This window comes from Carassius gibelio, chromosome B10 (genome assembly GCF_023724105.1).
Source record: "Carassius gibelio isolate Cgi1373 ecotype wild population from Czech Republic chromosome B10, carGib1.2-hapl.c, whole genome shotgun sequence".
Lineage (NCBI taxonomy): Eukaryota > Metazoa > Chordata > Actinopteri > Cypriniformes > Cyprinidae > Carassius > Carassius gibelio.
In genome coordinates this window covers 13487036-13504502 of record NC_068405.1, presented here as the reverse complement: position 1 = coordinate 13504502, position 17467 = coordinate 13487036, and the positions used below count along the sequence as shown (strand labels likewise).

General features: G+C 36.0%; 1 protein-coding gene across 1 annotated transcript in view; it reads right to left on the bottom strand.

Annotated features, from left to right (window-relative positions):
- The window catches only part of gbe1a (glucan (1,4-alpha-), branching enzyme 1a), a 138113-nt gene that overhangs the window by 33364 nt on the left and 87282 nt on the right, over positions 1–17467 (bottom strand). The window contains exons 11-12 of the mRNA XM_052566505.1: positions 9506–9616; positions 9221–9392 (exon numbers count right to left, since the gene is read on the bottom strand). Coding sequence (XP_052422465.1) covers positions 9221–9392; positions 9506–9616 — 283 coding nt within the window. The remainder of the gene's footprint in view (positions 1–9220; positions 9393–9505; positions 9617–17467) is intronic.

The window sequence follows — 17467 nt, the reverse complement described above, 5'->3', positions numbered from 1 at the left end:
AAAACCCACCCCGGAGCATTTTAAGGTAATTTTGTGTGTTATGAAAATTTTATAACTTTCATCCCCTACGGGTCCTTTTCTCATGAGATTTTCTTACGCTGCACTGTTTTTTAACTAAATAAGATTTATTTTTAATTTTACCAGCATTACAATATATGCTTGGCCATCAACAGGCAGAAAATCAGCCTTATCTAAAGATCTCCAAGCAAGGTTCTCTTTCTTTCTTTCTTTCTTTCTTTCTTTCTTTCTTTCTTTCTTTCTTTCATATAAGTGATAGAAACTGTAGTCTTGTTGAAAGATGTCTTGTAGGAGTTTATGACAATACATGAATTTATAGTAAGGAACAAGTAATATTGGTAAGTAAACAAATAAATAAATAATTGCATTTAATACTTTAAGCTATGTAAATATGACTACAAATTACATATAAATAAATAAATAAATAAGCTACGTAAATGCTACTACACATTACACACCCACACAAATTAAATAATTATATAATAATATGATAGAATGACAATTATATAAAGTACTACTACTAATAATAATAATAATACTAAGAATAAGAATATGATTAAAAATAAGGGTTACAGAAGGGTTAAAATAATTGTATTTTCAACAATATAAATATTTTCTTTTTGATTAAGAGCCACAGCTTTCTTCTCTTCTTGATCCAAACAGCATTTCTTTCTCAGTTAAAGCATCTAGCTAAATTTCTACTCCGCAATCCTTTCATAGACATTCACTGATTAACAAGAAATGAGAAAGAGCAGCAGCAGAAAAGGACACTGAGACAGTGAATGATCCATGGCAGGAAGAAGAAATAAAAAGAGAGAAAGAGGGAGAGTATCAGAGCGATCAAACCCCTTAGCATCCACTTGAACTTTACTTAATGTGCACAGGGACCTTCTGCAGCAAATAATTCTGATAGAGTCATATCATGTGTCAACCGGAGAGAGACAGAGCATAGGCAAGCAGTGGCGGACACTTGCACAAAGAACCGTGACAGCTCAGACTCCATAATTAAACGAAGAGAGTGAAGATGACGAGACACTTTGTCTCTCTTACGGCCCCTGTCGCCTCCGTCATGCGCCTTATCCTGCCGCCCCATGCACCGAATACAGACACAGTGATAAGGGACGTCCACTGCTCTCCACCTGCATATATATTAAGATAATCTTAAATTATTCAATGCTTGCACTGACACCGTACTTCTGAAAGTTATGGGACAGCACTGAAAAGAGCAGTTTGAGCCCAACACATCTGCTGTTTTGCGGCAACATGGTTCTCCTGAGTGAAGGTTTAGCTCGAGTGAACTGTGATGCTCCATAGATTCACTGCCTGTGCAAAATCCTGCAGTTGTATGCATGAGTCTTTTTGAAAGATATATAAAGCTCACTTCATAACACCGGTTGATTGACAGGTAACAGTGCTCGAACTGTATCTTTCACAGTTTAGATCAATATGGGAGCTATGACTTGGCAGGATATAGAGGAGATGGATTTCATCCAGGCCAGAAGAACTGCTGCTGTCCAGGTGCAAGTTAACGGCTCCATTATCTTTTTTCTGACAGCCGGTAGCAGATGCTACAATCTATAGATTGAAAAGTTACAGAAGCAAAAGTAGAATTGTATACTTTCTGAAGAAAACACCCATGCAAAACTCAACCGTGCAGCAGTAAGTTTTTGTGGGACATTGCCAGGTGTTCTGACTATTTTTATGTGTATTGCAATGTGGTTGCCAAGTAGGTTGAAGAATTGAATTGAGAATGTCTTTTAAATTCCAGTTTCAGTTGAGGTGACAAACAGGATGAAGTATTGCAATACAAATTCATATTGCTCAATTTTTACTAAAAGCAAAGACTGTCAGTACAAACATTGAATGCTGGTTTGACAATACCTTGAAAGTTTTGGAAAAGTTTAAAATCCATTAAGTTTGAATGTTCTTACACTACCAATTAAAAGTTTGGGGTTGAAAAAAAGTCTCTCTCTTTCTTACACAAAAATAAAGTAAAAACAGCAATATTGTGTATAAATAATAATAATAATAATAATAATAATAATAAAAAAAAATAATATATATATATATATATATATATATATATATATATATAAATAATGTAATTTATTCCTGAATTTCCACCAGACAATATTACAGTCTTAAGTCTCACAATTCTTCTAGAAATTATAATTATATTGATTTGCAGTTAAAGAAACATTTCTTTTTATTACTAGTATAATTTTTGATAATGGCTGCTTAATATTTTAGTGGAAACCGTATTACAATTTTTATTTTAATATTATTTGATGAGTAAAAAAAAAAAAAAAAAAAAAAAATAGGAATAGGAAATTTTGTAACAATGTAAATGAGTATAAATAAATTATTTCCCCAAACTTTAGAACTTGTAGGCCTTATGCACTGAATCAAAAATAAAACAATAGAATAGAATTGTACAACAACAACAACAACATGCAGACAGACAGATAGCAAAACTTTACTCTTTTTGGCTGTTTAGGTGAAAAGTATTAGCATTTCCTTAAGAATTCAAACATATTCAGGTATTATTCATGTTTATAGCACAAACAGTCTAAGAAGTGGAAGTCAAAGTCCTGTAAGTATGAGCGGTAGTGTTTACCTTAGCAAGCGCCACAAAAATGCTAATTTTGCCACTTTACAAAATGCTGATGCATATAAAATGCACATTTTGCTTTTGTTTGTGTGAGTCACAAGAGTCTATTAAGACAACAAAAGAGCTTGATCAGAAGCATCGGGACCCAACTATGCGGCTTCCCAGTGAGACCTTCTGAACAGGCCCGGGTCCGATTTATCAATTAGTGTAAGCATACTATTTTCATTTTTGATTAGGCAGTCCACACTCAAGTAACCACACAAAGAGCATGCATGACACACATACACAGAGACACACACACACTTCCCTTTTAAGATTTCACTAAGCCCATAATCTGATTTGACGTGCAGTGATGTTTGAAGTCAAGTTTCTCTTTGGTATACTAAAGCGTGAGGCCAAAGATCCTGGTGAGCAGCAATGGGATTTAAATAGTTTGCATGAAAAGCCCTCCAAATGAACCCATAAATAAGAAATGGACTTCTTTTTAGCTCTCCATCTCTTTCATGTGTAACAAGCTGCAAGGTGGAGATTAGATGGTCTTTGAGTTCAGTGTCAATTTGAAGTCAAAGAAAGAAGCTCTTTCCTTCACTGTTAAAGATAATGTGACTTGTATGCAGCCTCTGTAGAACCGAGACTAACAGATGAGGCTAGCGGTGGCTCAGTCTGGATTATGGCCAGAGAATAAAAAACACGGGCATATAGTGTTCTAACAGTACAACAAGATTTTTGAGAATGATGTGCATTTTCAGTGCATAATAGGCGAGGAGCATTAAAAGTATGTATTAATAAATGAAGTGTGACTTGATGAGAAATTACATTTTCAGATGTAATTATCCTCATTCAAGGCTACCTGTTACTTTTGAATTACCTTACCAAACAACAGGTAATTAATTGTACGCTTCCAACTTCCTCCACACATCTAATTGGCTTTGTAGGATATTATGATCAGTCAAGTGTATCTGGAAACCCTATTCAGATACATACTGTATATATCTAAAAATTACATTTTATCCATTTAAAAAAACTGTCACATAAATTTCTCTCTCTTAACTCTTACCCTTCTGACTTTTTTATGCTAATGATTTAAAGGGGTTGTTTACAAGAAAGAAATGAATACAGGTTTTCTTTCAGTGCATTATCACAGCAGAAGATTGTCAACCATAGTAAAGTGCTTTAGTTTATGCCACATCGTATTTCAAAAGACTTCACTCTTCACTTATGCTGGATTTTATGATATTTTTTCAGAGAATCTTATCCTCTATCAGGCAAAAACATTATGTCCAGTTTGAAATGTCATAGCAAAATAATAATAATAATAATCTGAGGTACAATTTAAGACAAATTATGCACTGTAGTCCAAATCGAAGCAATAATAAAAGCGTTTGCCTTGGCAAGCACCACTGAATATGCTAATTTCATACATTATACAACATTTTGCTTGTGCATACAAAAAGTTACTTTTTGCATTATGTTAGTGACAGTCACAAGAGGCACATTTAGACAACAAAACATTAAGATCAAGACTTTTTTGCATCACAAAGGCCACAACCTTGCGGTTTCTCTGCTGGGTATAAGTCTTCTGCCAAAATAACCCTCCAAAGTTCTGTCTTAATAACCAGGAGCCAACTGTGGCTGGATGCTTATAAACTTAGTCTGTGTGTCTGGATGCTTTTGTTTAGTGTGCAATTTGGCCTGCTGTCTGCTCTTCCTGTCTTAATTAGGGGGAGTAGGAGTCTGTTTAATGGGAGGAATAACTCCCTTTCTATTCCAGTAGGAGCAAACATATGCCTTCACTTCACCGCAAAACTAATAACACACACACAAATACACATACACACCAGCCCCAAAATGTATATAGCTACTTAAGCCACCCTTAAAAAGCACAAATGTCATTGCAGTAGATAAAATAAAACACAAGTGGCATTTATGTAAGGAACAATTGCAAAGCACACTTTTCAAGGGAAATATTTCACACTATTTGGAAACTTTCTGCTCAACAGCTAGTGTCCAGGTCAGGATCATCTTCAAGTTCATGAATAATGCAGCTGGGTTCCATAGTCCACTCATTCAGAGGTCTGACATTCCTCCTTTAGAAACAATACAATTATTATGCAAAGTGACCAACCAGGTTATCAACAAATTGGTCAAATGCATTACTCTGGGAAATCCCCATATTTTTTGGGGACTGAAGCCATTTATAGCCTTATAGATGAAAACACCATTAAAAAAAACTTCCAGAAAAAGAACCAGAATCTAAATGGATACTGTGATCTTTAATACTTCTTGAGCAAACCTTGGAAGAAAATTAGTTTGCCACTCAGACAGGTATGTCCTATGCAAATGTTCAGACCCACATCTGTTTTTTTGTCCACTAAAACTGTGCACAGTTTAACAAATAACTCACAGATTTGTATTGAGAGCATCTCTGGGACTAAATCAAATAGGGCCATTAAATGAAGGTGACAAAATAAAAGTTTAAGAACCAGTATGTAAAAGGCTATTAAGATAACTTTTATACTTCTTAAGTGACAGGCATGCAAACATTGGGGGTGGTTAACTTTCACCACTGGCACAAGTCAACAGATTTTACTAATATACCTTAAATCATAAATGATGCAGCCCTGTAATTTGGCTCCAAATCTCAAGTGAAAATAGTCATTTTGGCTTCCCTTGACAAAATATTGAATTGTTCCCTAAATATGCATCCGCAACATGGCTTTTAGCACTATTTATGCTTGTATTACTTCAGAAAAATGTAAGCAAAATAAAATTTAACTCCATGTTTCAACAGCAAAATAACTTCCTAATGAACCAGCAGGAACAGAACGTAATGTTCGTAAAACAAATGGACAACTGCTAGAGCAGTCAGACTAGCAAGAGATATCCATGAACAAAACGGAAACAAACAGAAGAGGGGAATGGCATGTTTTGTTCCTTGTTCCAGAGTTCTCAGCCTTCACTCTGCCATTGAAAAATACTGAAGAGATACTTAAAACAGAAAGTAAATAAATAGAGGCCAACACTTCCCGCCCACAAACGAAACTCGTTCACTGCATGAAGAAAATGGCAGCCCTTTCAAATTCAATTAAAGCCTCTTCAGGCACATTGCCTTCCTGTGTGCTTCTCAGGCCTTGTCTGGCAGCCTCCGCGCTGTCAGGCTAATGCTTCTCTGATCTCCCGCTGAAATTTCTATTAATCAGGACTGGTGTTTTCCTGCTTCCACTTCCACACACTCCAGTGACAGGCTGATTTGTTCTTGTATTTATTTAACCTCCTTTTTACTTGAAACTTTCATTTTTTTTCTTCTTATTTCTCCCACGCTAACCCCGAATCCTTGGATGTGCACAGATAGTGGGTTTAAATTGGTGGATTATTTGCTCTGCTGGCATGTTGGGAAAAAGAAAAAGTTGTTTAATATTCCTGGAGTGTTTTTGTGCTCTTGTCTAATATCATACTTTATATCTAATTGTTAAATTTAATGATAAATATTAGATGTTAGATATGCATATATGTATATATATTTATATATTTTTTTTTCTCAAGAAAAATATCTTATGTCTATATATCGAACATATTTATTTATAATATATGGATATAAATAAAGACATGTAAATAAAAAAAAATATTTAAGTGTACTTACATATACATAATAAATATACACGGAACACACACATATATGTTATGCATACAAAAAGTTTATTTTGTATGCGATTAATTGCAATTAATCGTTTGACAGCACTAATATTTACTATTTTTTATTATGCTTTTAAATCTGTCTTTAAACTCAATTTCAAAGTAAAAAGGGGTGCTAAAGTTTGATTTTGTGGTGGCTTTGCTTTAAAATGAAAAGATTATAATCTTGATTCAAGAGATGAAGAATTTTAAAAGTCAATGACAGTAATTGGTGTCAGGAATCAATGCGATTCCTTTACATTACTTTAAAAAAGTAGCTGGAATAATTATTCTACTTATTACATTTAAAACTGATAACTTGTAACCTACATCTATCCATCCATCCATCCATCCATCAGGGCACAAGGATCAACATCAGATTTGAATGTTCTCCCATCTTTTGAATACCAATTGAATACCCTCTATTTACATGCACAGCTTTATTAACAGCAACCTGCGATGATGGTTGTAATAACAAACAGCAGAGGCAGACAGGCATAGCAATTTTGATCAGTTCTCTAGAGGAGCCAAAGTCAATGAGAGAGAACTACTAATCAGAGGAGGAACACTGCTAACATCAATGTCCAACAGCACAATGATCCAGAGAGAAAGAGGGCAGAGAGGAATGGAAGTGCAGCACAACCATCTCATGAAGCAGTGGATGTTGATCTGCCAAGTCTGAACTAGCTCTCACAGTTCAAACAGCGACCTCTGAAATGGGCTGGAATATTTACAGAGCTGTGCTAGCATGTCGGCTGGTGTAGGAGATGATGTAGCCGCAGCATGCTAATTAACAGCGTTAGTGGGGAGAGAGATCGATGTGTTTGTGTGGATGGATTTGAGAAAAACTGAGCATTGATTTGAGAAGGAGTGCAGTCTAGTCTTTCACCTGAACAACCAGGATGAACCTGCTCTGCTCCACCAAGTTCTTCTTTACACAGTTTACATGGTTCATAATTTGGTTACTTAAAAAGTATAATTTACCATTTTCAGTTCTACATCTAATCACTAGACAATAGTTTGGGAGTCACATTGTATTTGGGGCTGTTGTCACATTATGATTTAAATCTACAAATAGCCTATTTATATTTAAGATTTTTTTTTAAAGCCTATATTAGACTGTTTGGCAACTTCCCTTACGAAAGGAAAATATATTTACCAATATATTTCTTAAAATATATTGTGATATATTGTAATATATTATTTTCCCTTTTTATTTTATAATATTTTATATATTTGAATACATTTAATAATATATTGATGGTACATATATTATATAATATATTGCAAAATATACAAATGATTTCCACTTTCAATATATTGCAATATATTGTAAAAAATAAATCTATATAAGAATATATGCCTAATATATTACATGATATTTCCAATATACTGCAATATATTTTTCTTTCATAAGGGTTACCAAATAGTCGACATGCACACAAAAAGATGACCTTTGTTTGTTAAATGGTTTCTTTTTCCTGTACAGCATGGATGGAAATGTCCAATAGATTTTTTGTAAGACTTCCAGGCTTGTTCCAGTATAGAAACTTAGTTAAATAAACAATTTCACCCTAAGAAATATTCAGTAAAGTGCGTAAAAACTAGCCCCAGGCTTCTGTATACTATGAAACATTTTTGTTCAGGTTACTATCTTACACAACCATGCTTAGTTTTTGTTTTTATTTTATTTTATTTTATTTTATTTTACTGGAAAACAAGACAAAATAAATACTTAAATAAACAACTCTGCTTTATTTTATTTTATTTTTAACAGGAAAACAAGGCCATAAATAAATAAATAAATACTCCAAGAAGCTTGTTTCTGCCAAATAAAAAAAAGAAGAAACAACTGAGGTAAAGTTTAAAATAATATAAATATGCATATAAAGTCACAATTAAGAAAAACCCAGACTTCCACAAAAAAGGCTGCTTTAAATATGCTTCTATATGTAATATATAAAAAAAATCTATATGAAGTTGACCCATACCATCAAAATAAACATACACATAACACAGGGATCACACAAAATTCTCTTCCTTCCAAAAAGGAGCAAATTTTTGACGTTTCCACAATTACCTTTCAAAATGCAGGTATGTCCTTTTCCATGTTCACCAAATGTTTTTTTTTCTTTCTTTCACTTTTAGTTAAGAGGAATTTTTCTAGGATGAGAAGCTTAAGGCTTGACATGTCAGATTGATTCTTTTGCTCGAACAATTTGTTCTCGCTCAACACGGGCTAAATGACTGCCTTGCCATCGATCTGATGGCACTGCTGTTTGCCGTCTGGCCTTGACTGTTTCGAGTCTCAGCCATACATTCCTTTTTTTTTCCTCTCTGAATGTGCTCTGCCACTCGCCTTTTGTGTGCAATTATACCAGAGTGCCTTTACTTACTATTTGCAGATGGAGAGATACAAAGCTGGTGACCTTTGGACATATTACTGTTTTCAGTACTGTCGCACAGACATGGATGAGCAGACAAAGTGAAATGCTTTTATGCATTTGATAGAAGAGAAGTGCGCTTGTAATGAAAGACATCTTTACCCATCCAGACAGCAATCTTTGAGTGTAGTTTCTTTCCTGTGTTGTGATGTATGTACACACTTACTTAGCTTTCTTTTTGGCCACTTGTCTGAGATAGTGTCTTATTTTATAGTTTTATAGACGTCTATTTTTTTTAAACTGTAATGCCTCTCAACCACACCAATATTGGGAACTACTAACCATTGGAAATCTATTCAAAAAATCCTCAAGGGGAAGATCCAGTAGCACATGATCAGCCTGAGATTCAATATGCCTTACAACTTCAAAACTAGTTTACCCCTGCCAAGAATGCCAGCAATCCCTCTTCCTTGGTGGAGGCACACTAAAGAAATGCATCAAGTATCCAGCAAAACTGGTTTCCAAGGAGACTCACCCATGAAGTTGAGGTAGCCCTCCCCTCCTAGACTCTGAGTAAGGAGACGGATGAGTTTATGCAGCTGGATGCCACGGTCTATAACAGGCGTCATGGCAGTAAGAGCACTCATGTTGGTGTACATCTCCTTGTCCATCAGCCAGAATGCCAATGATTTGTCCCCAACCAAGGCCTAGAAACAAGTGTAGAGATTTGAGCATGTGTGATCTTATATAAAGAGAGTAAAACACCAAATGGTAAATGGTAACCAGCTAAAATTGAGTTTCAAATTGACAAATTGCTAACTTGGTCATGGCTTTCAGCATAGGTAATAGATGCCTCCCCTCTCCTTCTGTTGGTCAGGGTGTGAACAATGTTCACCAAATCCCAATCTTCATCTCGAACTTCCTTCAGGACCTTTGATAAGCGATTAAGCAACAAAAAGTTAATGAGCAAGTGCTATTACCATTTTTGGTATGACTTCAGAATAATGTCTGTTTTCAGCAAGTAACTATACAGGGAGTATGTAATACATACTACATTAACACTGAACTTAAAGGAATACTCCACCCCATAAGGAAAATTTAGTCACACAGTAAATCATTTACTCCCATGTCATTCCAAATCCGTAAAGCTTTGTTCATCTTGGCAACACAATTTATGATATTTTGGATGAAAACCAGAAGTCTTGTGACTGTCCCATTGACTGCCAAGTAAGTTAGACTATCAAGGTCCAGAAAAGTATGAAAAGCATTGTCAGTATAGTCCATCTGCCATCAGTGGTTCAACCGTAATGTTATGAAGCTACGAGACTACTGTTTGTAGGTGAAGAAAACAAAAATAATGACTTTATTTAACAATTCTACGAAGATGTGCTGTTTTCTTTCAAATCAAAGCATAAATACACGTAGAAACAGTGCATCCTTGTGGTGCGGCTGACACAGAAGAGCGTAGGCAATATGAGTGACGTGGAGAGACACAGAGAAGAGTGTTGACAAAGGAATTGATGAATAAAAGGGTTATTTTTGTTATCTTTGCTTACAAACAGTAGTCTCGTCTCTTCATAACATTACGGTTGAAACACTGATGGCAGATGGACTATTCTGACGATGCTTTTCATACTTTTCTGGACCTTGACAGTATGTACCTTAGTATATGAGACAATCACAAGCCTCCAGGTTTTCATCCAAAATATTTTAAATTGTGTTCCGAAGACGAACAAAGCTTTTACAGGTTTGGAACAACATTTAAATTTTGGGGTGGAGTACACCTTTAATACTATTAAGTAATAGGGAAGCAAGATTAAGCAAGCACTAAGTAATAGCAAATTTAGAACAAAGGAAGTTCCTTATTAGGTACTTGTTAATTACTAAATAAAGAAAATTGGGTAGCACTTTATTTTACAGTCCTGTTCCTCATGTACATACTATGTACTTATTATAGTAATTGCAATAGCTATGTAATAACTAGGTACTTACCCTGAACCTAACCCTACCCCATGTAGTTACCTTGTATTACCAGAACTTTCTTAGATAAATACACTGTAAGTAGACTATAAATACATGTAAGTACACGTACTGTAAAATAAAGTGCAACCAAATATTGTTATTGAAAACAACTTGTTAACGATGACCAATTAATAAATAATAACCAATAACTAATTACTAATCACAATACCAGGAGGTCTAAAAAGTTTCTTAAAATGATCATAAAATTTATTTTTCAAACACTTGCACCTCAAATGGGTTCTTCGTGGAAATGAATTAATAAATATTATATCCCCCCAAATAACTTGGCTACAGGTTGAGAATGTGACTACAACGCTTATCAAAGGATGAACGTACATTCTTTGTTTATTTTAAACTTAAACATAGAATGATAATAATGATTAAAAAAAATCATTTTAAACATTTTAAACAATTAGGAAGTGATGCTAACGTTAGTTCACCATTATGAGCTTTATTCAGTGTCAGTTCAGTAAGTCTCTGACTTGAAAACACCAGTTATTATTGGCAGTAGCCTGGAGAGGACTCCTCTTTAGTATATGAATAAAACGATGTTCTCTGGTCAAAAACAATTTGCATCCTTGATGAAGACAGTTAATTGATTATTCTTTAGTAATTGGTCACAACTAGCAAGAAAGTGTCAATGAGGATATTTTTTCAGTAATTAATCGAATACCTAATAAGTACTTCGTTAATCTTGCCTCTATAGAAGCAAACAGTATTAAGTTCAGTGTTAATGTAGAACTACCTATTTCTTCCTGCATAGTTACTTGTTAACAGAAGACCATTATTCTATAGTGTTACCCAATTTTCTGTAATATCATCACTATTTATAAGGACAAAACAAACTTTGGATCCAATATCTGGATCAACAGAAATAAGATGCATTGTGAGCAGCTCCAAACTGAAAATGAACCAAAACCGAAGCTTACACATTGACCCCTTACATGAAAGGATGCAAACTGAATTAGTTGAGGTAGGATACATGAGTCTTTGAATAGGAAATGACAAGCAGACCCCGTGGGCAGCTAGATTTTTTCTACCGTGTCAAGCTGAGGTCGGAGCTGCATCTGAAAGTCAATTCGGGACGAAACTTAATGTAGCGAGCTCAATGGCCTGAGAGTTCTCTACAGACCAGGTGTGGGATCATTCATGTGTGAAATCCCAGATTGCTGCTCCACATTCAGATGTCTGTCCACTGTCTTTCCCATGTCCCGTGGTTTGGAACAGCCATCTTGAAGCTGAATCTGTATTTAGTGGAAGACTGGCTCATTGACCACATTAACGGTTGGAGCTGGTGAATCCCATTGACTTTGCCAATACTGACTGTTGTTCTGGGTCGTTGATATGGTGCGCTTTGTGGGAGCGGGTCGATGGCTATGTTTGGACTCAGTGGAGCAGTGTTGAGGTCATTGACTGGATCAGTACTCTATGTTGTCCTCCAATGACTTATTTGAGAATGAGCTCACACTTCGAAAGAGTCGAAACGAAAGATGAAATTTCTGTTTGCAAAAGGTGACCTCCCAAACAGTTTCTAGCTTGCAAGTGCTCTGTGTTGATCTGACACGATTTGAGTGGCAAAGGGTCAACGAGCACAGCTGGATACTAGAGCAAGTCTGGCACCGTTCATCAGAACACAGGATTAAAGTATCTGTACTGCTCGAACTCTCTCTAACGAACACAAACACCTGCTTGCTGCGAGACACCTGTTTCTGATTATGAGTATTTACCTCAGGATGTTTTTTCCCTTGGTGAGCATATTAATTTGGCACATCATTTCATTTTATAAACATTTCAGAGCATACGGATAACTAGTCAGGAGGCTGGTGTTTGTTTAGAGTTTGTTTGGAAGTATAACGTGAGGGGGTGAGGAGAAACATACAGAGAGAAAATGTTTTTAATATTTAAAATTATTTTCCCCTGGATGAACCTTGTATAAAAAAGCTTAAACCAGGCTAAAACGATTTTGGTCTCTTAGCCTGGACAAAACTGTCTAGGCTGGTCAATTTTGGCAATTTTAGGGGTGTTCTGACCATTTGTTTGCTGGTCAGCCATTGTGTCTTGGAAATTATCTAGACCATTTGAACCTCAGCTTTCCTGCTTGGCCATGGTTAGTCTATTTTGCTGGTTTTAGAGGGGTTTGGGGTCTTGTCAGCTGGCCAGACTGGGACACCAGCAAAATAGCAAAACAGACCATTTTTATAAGCTGGAAATCTGGTCTTCAGATGGCCCAATAGGTCTCCCAGCCATGCCTACCTGGTTAGAATGGTCTGTTTCACCATTTTTAGTGGAGTCTGGCCATTTGCCTGCTGGTGAGCCACTGGTCTCTTGGAAACCCTGCCTAGCCAAGTGGGTTAGATTGGTTTGACCAACCTGACAGGCTTGGCATCTGGTCTTTAGATCTTTAGATGGTGTCTCAGCCTGGTCAAGCTAGTCAAGTTGAAATATTTAGCTGGTTTTAAAATTTTGGTTTGGATTGATTTTGGAAACCCTACAGATACAGTTAGGGTGCATCTAAGTCATTATCGCAAATAGTAATCAACTAATGGCACATACTGAATTTAACACCAGTAGGGTGATAGCATGGTTGTGGAGGGAATAAGCATAGGGAGCAAAGATACAGAAAGGAAGTGACTCTGACAGGCCCATCTCTCTCCGCTCCTCCTCTCCTGCTCACCATCATTAGAGCAGAAGGGTGACGGACAGATAAAGGAAACCTTTTAATAACACTGCAACCTTTTAAGAGGGGGCACAATCGACAGAGCCCACGGGCGAGCTGGAGCCAATCAATGCGGCGGTGCCCTGCCATCTACTCTTTCTCCTAGCCTCCCACTCCCTATCTGTTCCATCTCTCTCGCGCTTTCTCATTCTGTCAGTGAAAGGGGAGACATCTTCCACCTACATTTTCACAACTGCTCCCCGGAAACTTCTCTGTTTAAACAGTACTTTTCCTCATTATTAGAAGTGTTCCCTGCTCTCCCTGACGGGACTGACTCTCACTCTTTCATTAGCAGCAATGCGTTTTACAGATAGGGGACGAGGTCTGTGATAGAATCGCTCCTCTGAGGAAAGATGCATTTATGCTGTGGTGACATTTTAACAGCTGATCTTTTCCTTTACATTCATATATTTTTCAAGTTCTGACTAAGATTAGAGAATTTTCCTCCCACGTAGTCTCTCGCCTGGGGAGCAAACTGTCCTATACCTTCTCTCTTAATTTTCTTATCTCTTCATTTTCCTTCCTGTTGCTCTCGCTCTTTCCATAGCAAGCTGTCATTAAAGTCCAAACTCAGCCATGTTCCATTTATTCAGAATTGACCCGATTAACTCCTGTACACAAGTTTTTATTATCCCAAATTCGTCATTGCGCATTATTCCAAACACAAAATGTGTCTCCAGAATCTTTCATAAAATGTAATGACTTGCTCTGCCACTTAAATGACTTTCTGTTTTTGCATTCACATGGGCTATTGGTTAATGTTAACCAACAGCCATTTAAGCACTGTCTGCATACATTCTGATACAGAATGCATATTTTGTTCAAATTCTAATCTTGCTTTTTTTTTTCTCATTGAATCATCCTGGAATAGGTCACATTAGGTAAAACAGGTTTCTGCCTTTAAATTCTGGATATCAAATCACTTTTTGTTTTTTTATTATTACACAGAAGCAACATTCCCAATATGATTTTAAAGTATTATCTTTTTTATGTGCATCATATGAATAATTAGTACTTTTGTGACATAACTACTGTTATTGTGAAGCCTAATTAAAGACTAATCTTGAGACTACACAACTTCACATTCAGGGTTCTTTGAACCACATTAACACTTTTTAGCACCAACACAGACGCTGATCAGCATTTGATAATGAGCTGTAAATCTTTACCACTGATCTTCATGTTTAAGAACCAAAAGAAGAATCCTATAAAACGGAAGAACAGCATGAATCAGGAGCTGAAGAGGGACAGCACACTCATTAACGATTTTACTGCCTCGTTGCCCTTGTCCTTATATCATAAAAGAGGGGTGACCATGCATGGAAAACAAAACAAAAATGAATTATACTCACATAAAGTCACTTTCAGATTCGCTTTCATTTTCAAACTGATTTAAGCAGTTGCAGAAAGTTGTTTATATATTTAATTAGAACTGCTGTTATGAGGCTTTGGTTTATGATTTGCTATTTTTACAAGCACGATTATTCATGCTTGCATACGTGATGCAGCAGAAGGACAGAGGATAGTCCCACACAGAAAAACAGTAAATCAATTGTGAACATACTTTCTGGAAATTATTCAAAAACATAACTCAAAATAATTATTTGACAATGCAAGCAAGCTGTCTTCATTATTAGTCTATAATTAGTTCACTTAAACATCAAATTATTTATCATTTAATGTGAACCCCACCCACCATGGAAATACATAAGGCAGAAACTTCAAACAGTACTCTACATACAATGTAAGTGAATGGGTGGCCATTAAGCTGTAAAATAATAATAATAATAATAATAATGTTAAAAAACAAAAAAACTAAAAGTGGTCTTTACATATTCCAAGTCTCCTGAAGCTATACAAAAGAGTTACATGAGGGGCATAGTAAAAATTAAATCAGTTCACTTCAAATCTTCTTTAATCTTTGCTGTATGGAAATGTGCGGCTTGGACATTTTACTAAATAGCTTAATTTGTGTTTGACAGAAGATGAAGTCATACTGGTTTGGAATGAAATGATGTAAATGATGACAAAACTGTCATTTAAATTAATCTATCCCATTAAGTATTATAACTTTGGCTAACTAAGACTTTGGCTCAGAAAAGTTTCCTTCCCTAGACAGAAGTTTGAATCACATGCATTCAAAGCCAAAGCTAGAAGCTGTGTTTATTTTCCCTCTTTTAAAAAAGATCAAATCAAAAGAACGGAACGGTTTCCTGTGGAGGGAGTGCATCAGGCCAGCGTGTTACATGCCCTGCCAGCACACTTACACTGCTTTACAAAGGCAATCTGTAAAGATCTTTCCGGTCGAAATATGCTGCAGTCTGCCTGTCTGCCGTCTTTGTTGTGTTGTACTGTGTAATTCATTACAGTTCACTGAATGTGACAAGAACTTCTGCTCACATTTCCTCTAAATATAATCTACACAAAGAGAAATCAGGAAGAAGCGGATGGGGGTAAAAAACGGTCAGGATTGTTAAATAAAAATTCCTTGTCCAACAAGCACATGTGCAACGAAGCTAAAAAACTGGAAGACACAGATAAGCAACATGAAACACAGAGACGTAAACAACAGAGGAACAGGAATAAAAAGGAACTCCAAATATACTGCGACACAACAAAAGAAAAAGAGCAGCAGAACTGAAATCTCAAAGCAAAGTGATTTTCCTTTCTGAATCCATTCCCCCTTTTTTTACGAGACAGTTTTATGTGATAAAAAGCAGGTTTTCCATATTTGAGACAGGGTTAGTACACTAATACAAGGGAAGCAAGGGAGATGGAGGCAGAAACCACAAACTGCTTTTGGAAACGCAAAGTTTCTCGCTCTTGCAGGCCTTCAGAATGCGAATACAGTCTTCAAATAAATTTGCCACGCTGAACAGCAATGAGAGATGCGCAGCGTCTGTCCCTCTGAGCCACGGGTTGTAAGGGAAGGATTAGAAACACGAGTCCCGGTAGGATGGCTTTAACACAGAGATTCTTAGATGATGTAGAGACGACAGGAGCTTGGGAAGAGTCTTTTGTGAAGCAAGGATGAGATCCGACTGTAATCTGTCTTTACAGTGGGTATCAGCTGTGATTTAGCAGTTCATTTGCTCTTTCAAAAGAAGAGGTCATCTTTTGTCGTAACATATGGACTACCTTGCACACAGCACATTAGCTTGATATTATGCAATTTTGCTAAAGTACATTATAGATTTACATTTATGCCCTTGGATGATGCTTCCATCCAAGAGTGCATTCAATGCTCGCATTTTTATCAGTTAATGCTTTTCCTGGAAACCCCTTGACCTTGCTGTTGCTACTATATACACTTACGCATAAGCAAATGGCATCATTAGCAAATCATTAGCATTTTTTACATTTAAATTGGTAATGGAGGATTGAAATGCAGAAGCGCCTGTGTCTGTGTTTGCGTTTATGAGCAGAAGAAGGGCATAAATAGACAAATCAATAGATGATAAGCTGCTGTGTCATCTCATTGGGACTGGCCAACTCCCAGAGGTCAAAGAGGTCAGTACACACATGCTATAAGTCTTAGAACACCTTCGAATCCAATCAATATTCAGAGTTTTTTTCTAGAAAACTATTCTACTTAAAAAAAAAAAAAAAAAAAAAAAAAAAAACATCTTGGTGAGTAGGTGCAGGTTTTATTTAGCCACAGTTATGCCCAGAAGTGTGATACATCTGACAAAACCTCATACACATTTTTACTGTTATTTCTTTGTTTCAGGTGTCTGATCATTAAGGCTGCATTTTTAAGTAGTAGTAGTAGTAGTTGTAAAACTGTAAAATATTATTATAATTCTAAGTAATGGTTTTATATTTTAATATACTTTGTATGCATTTATTCCTTTAGTGACAAGGCTGAATTTTCATCAGTCATTACTACAGACTTCAGTGTCACATAATCATTCATAAATCATTCTAACAAGCTGATTTATTATCAATGCTAGAAATAGTTGAGCTGCTTGATTTTTTACTTTTATGAATATATTATTTGATAAGAAGTTTAAAAACAATAGCATGTTTTGATTAATAGTAAAT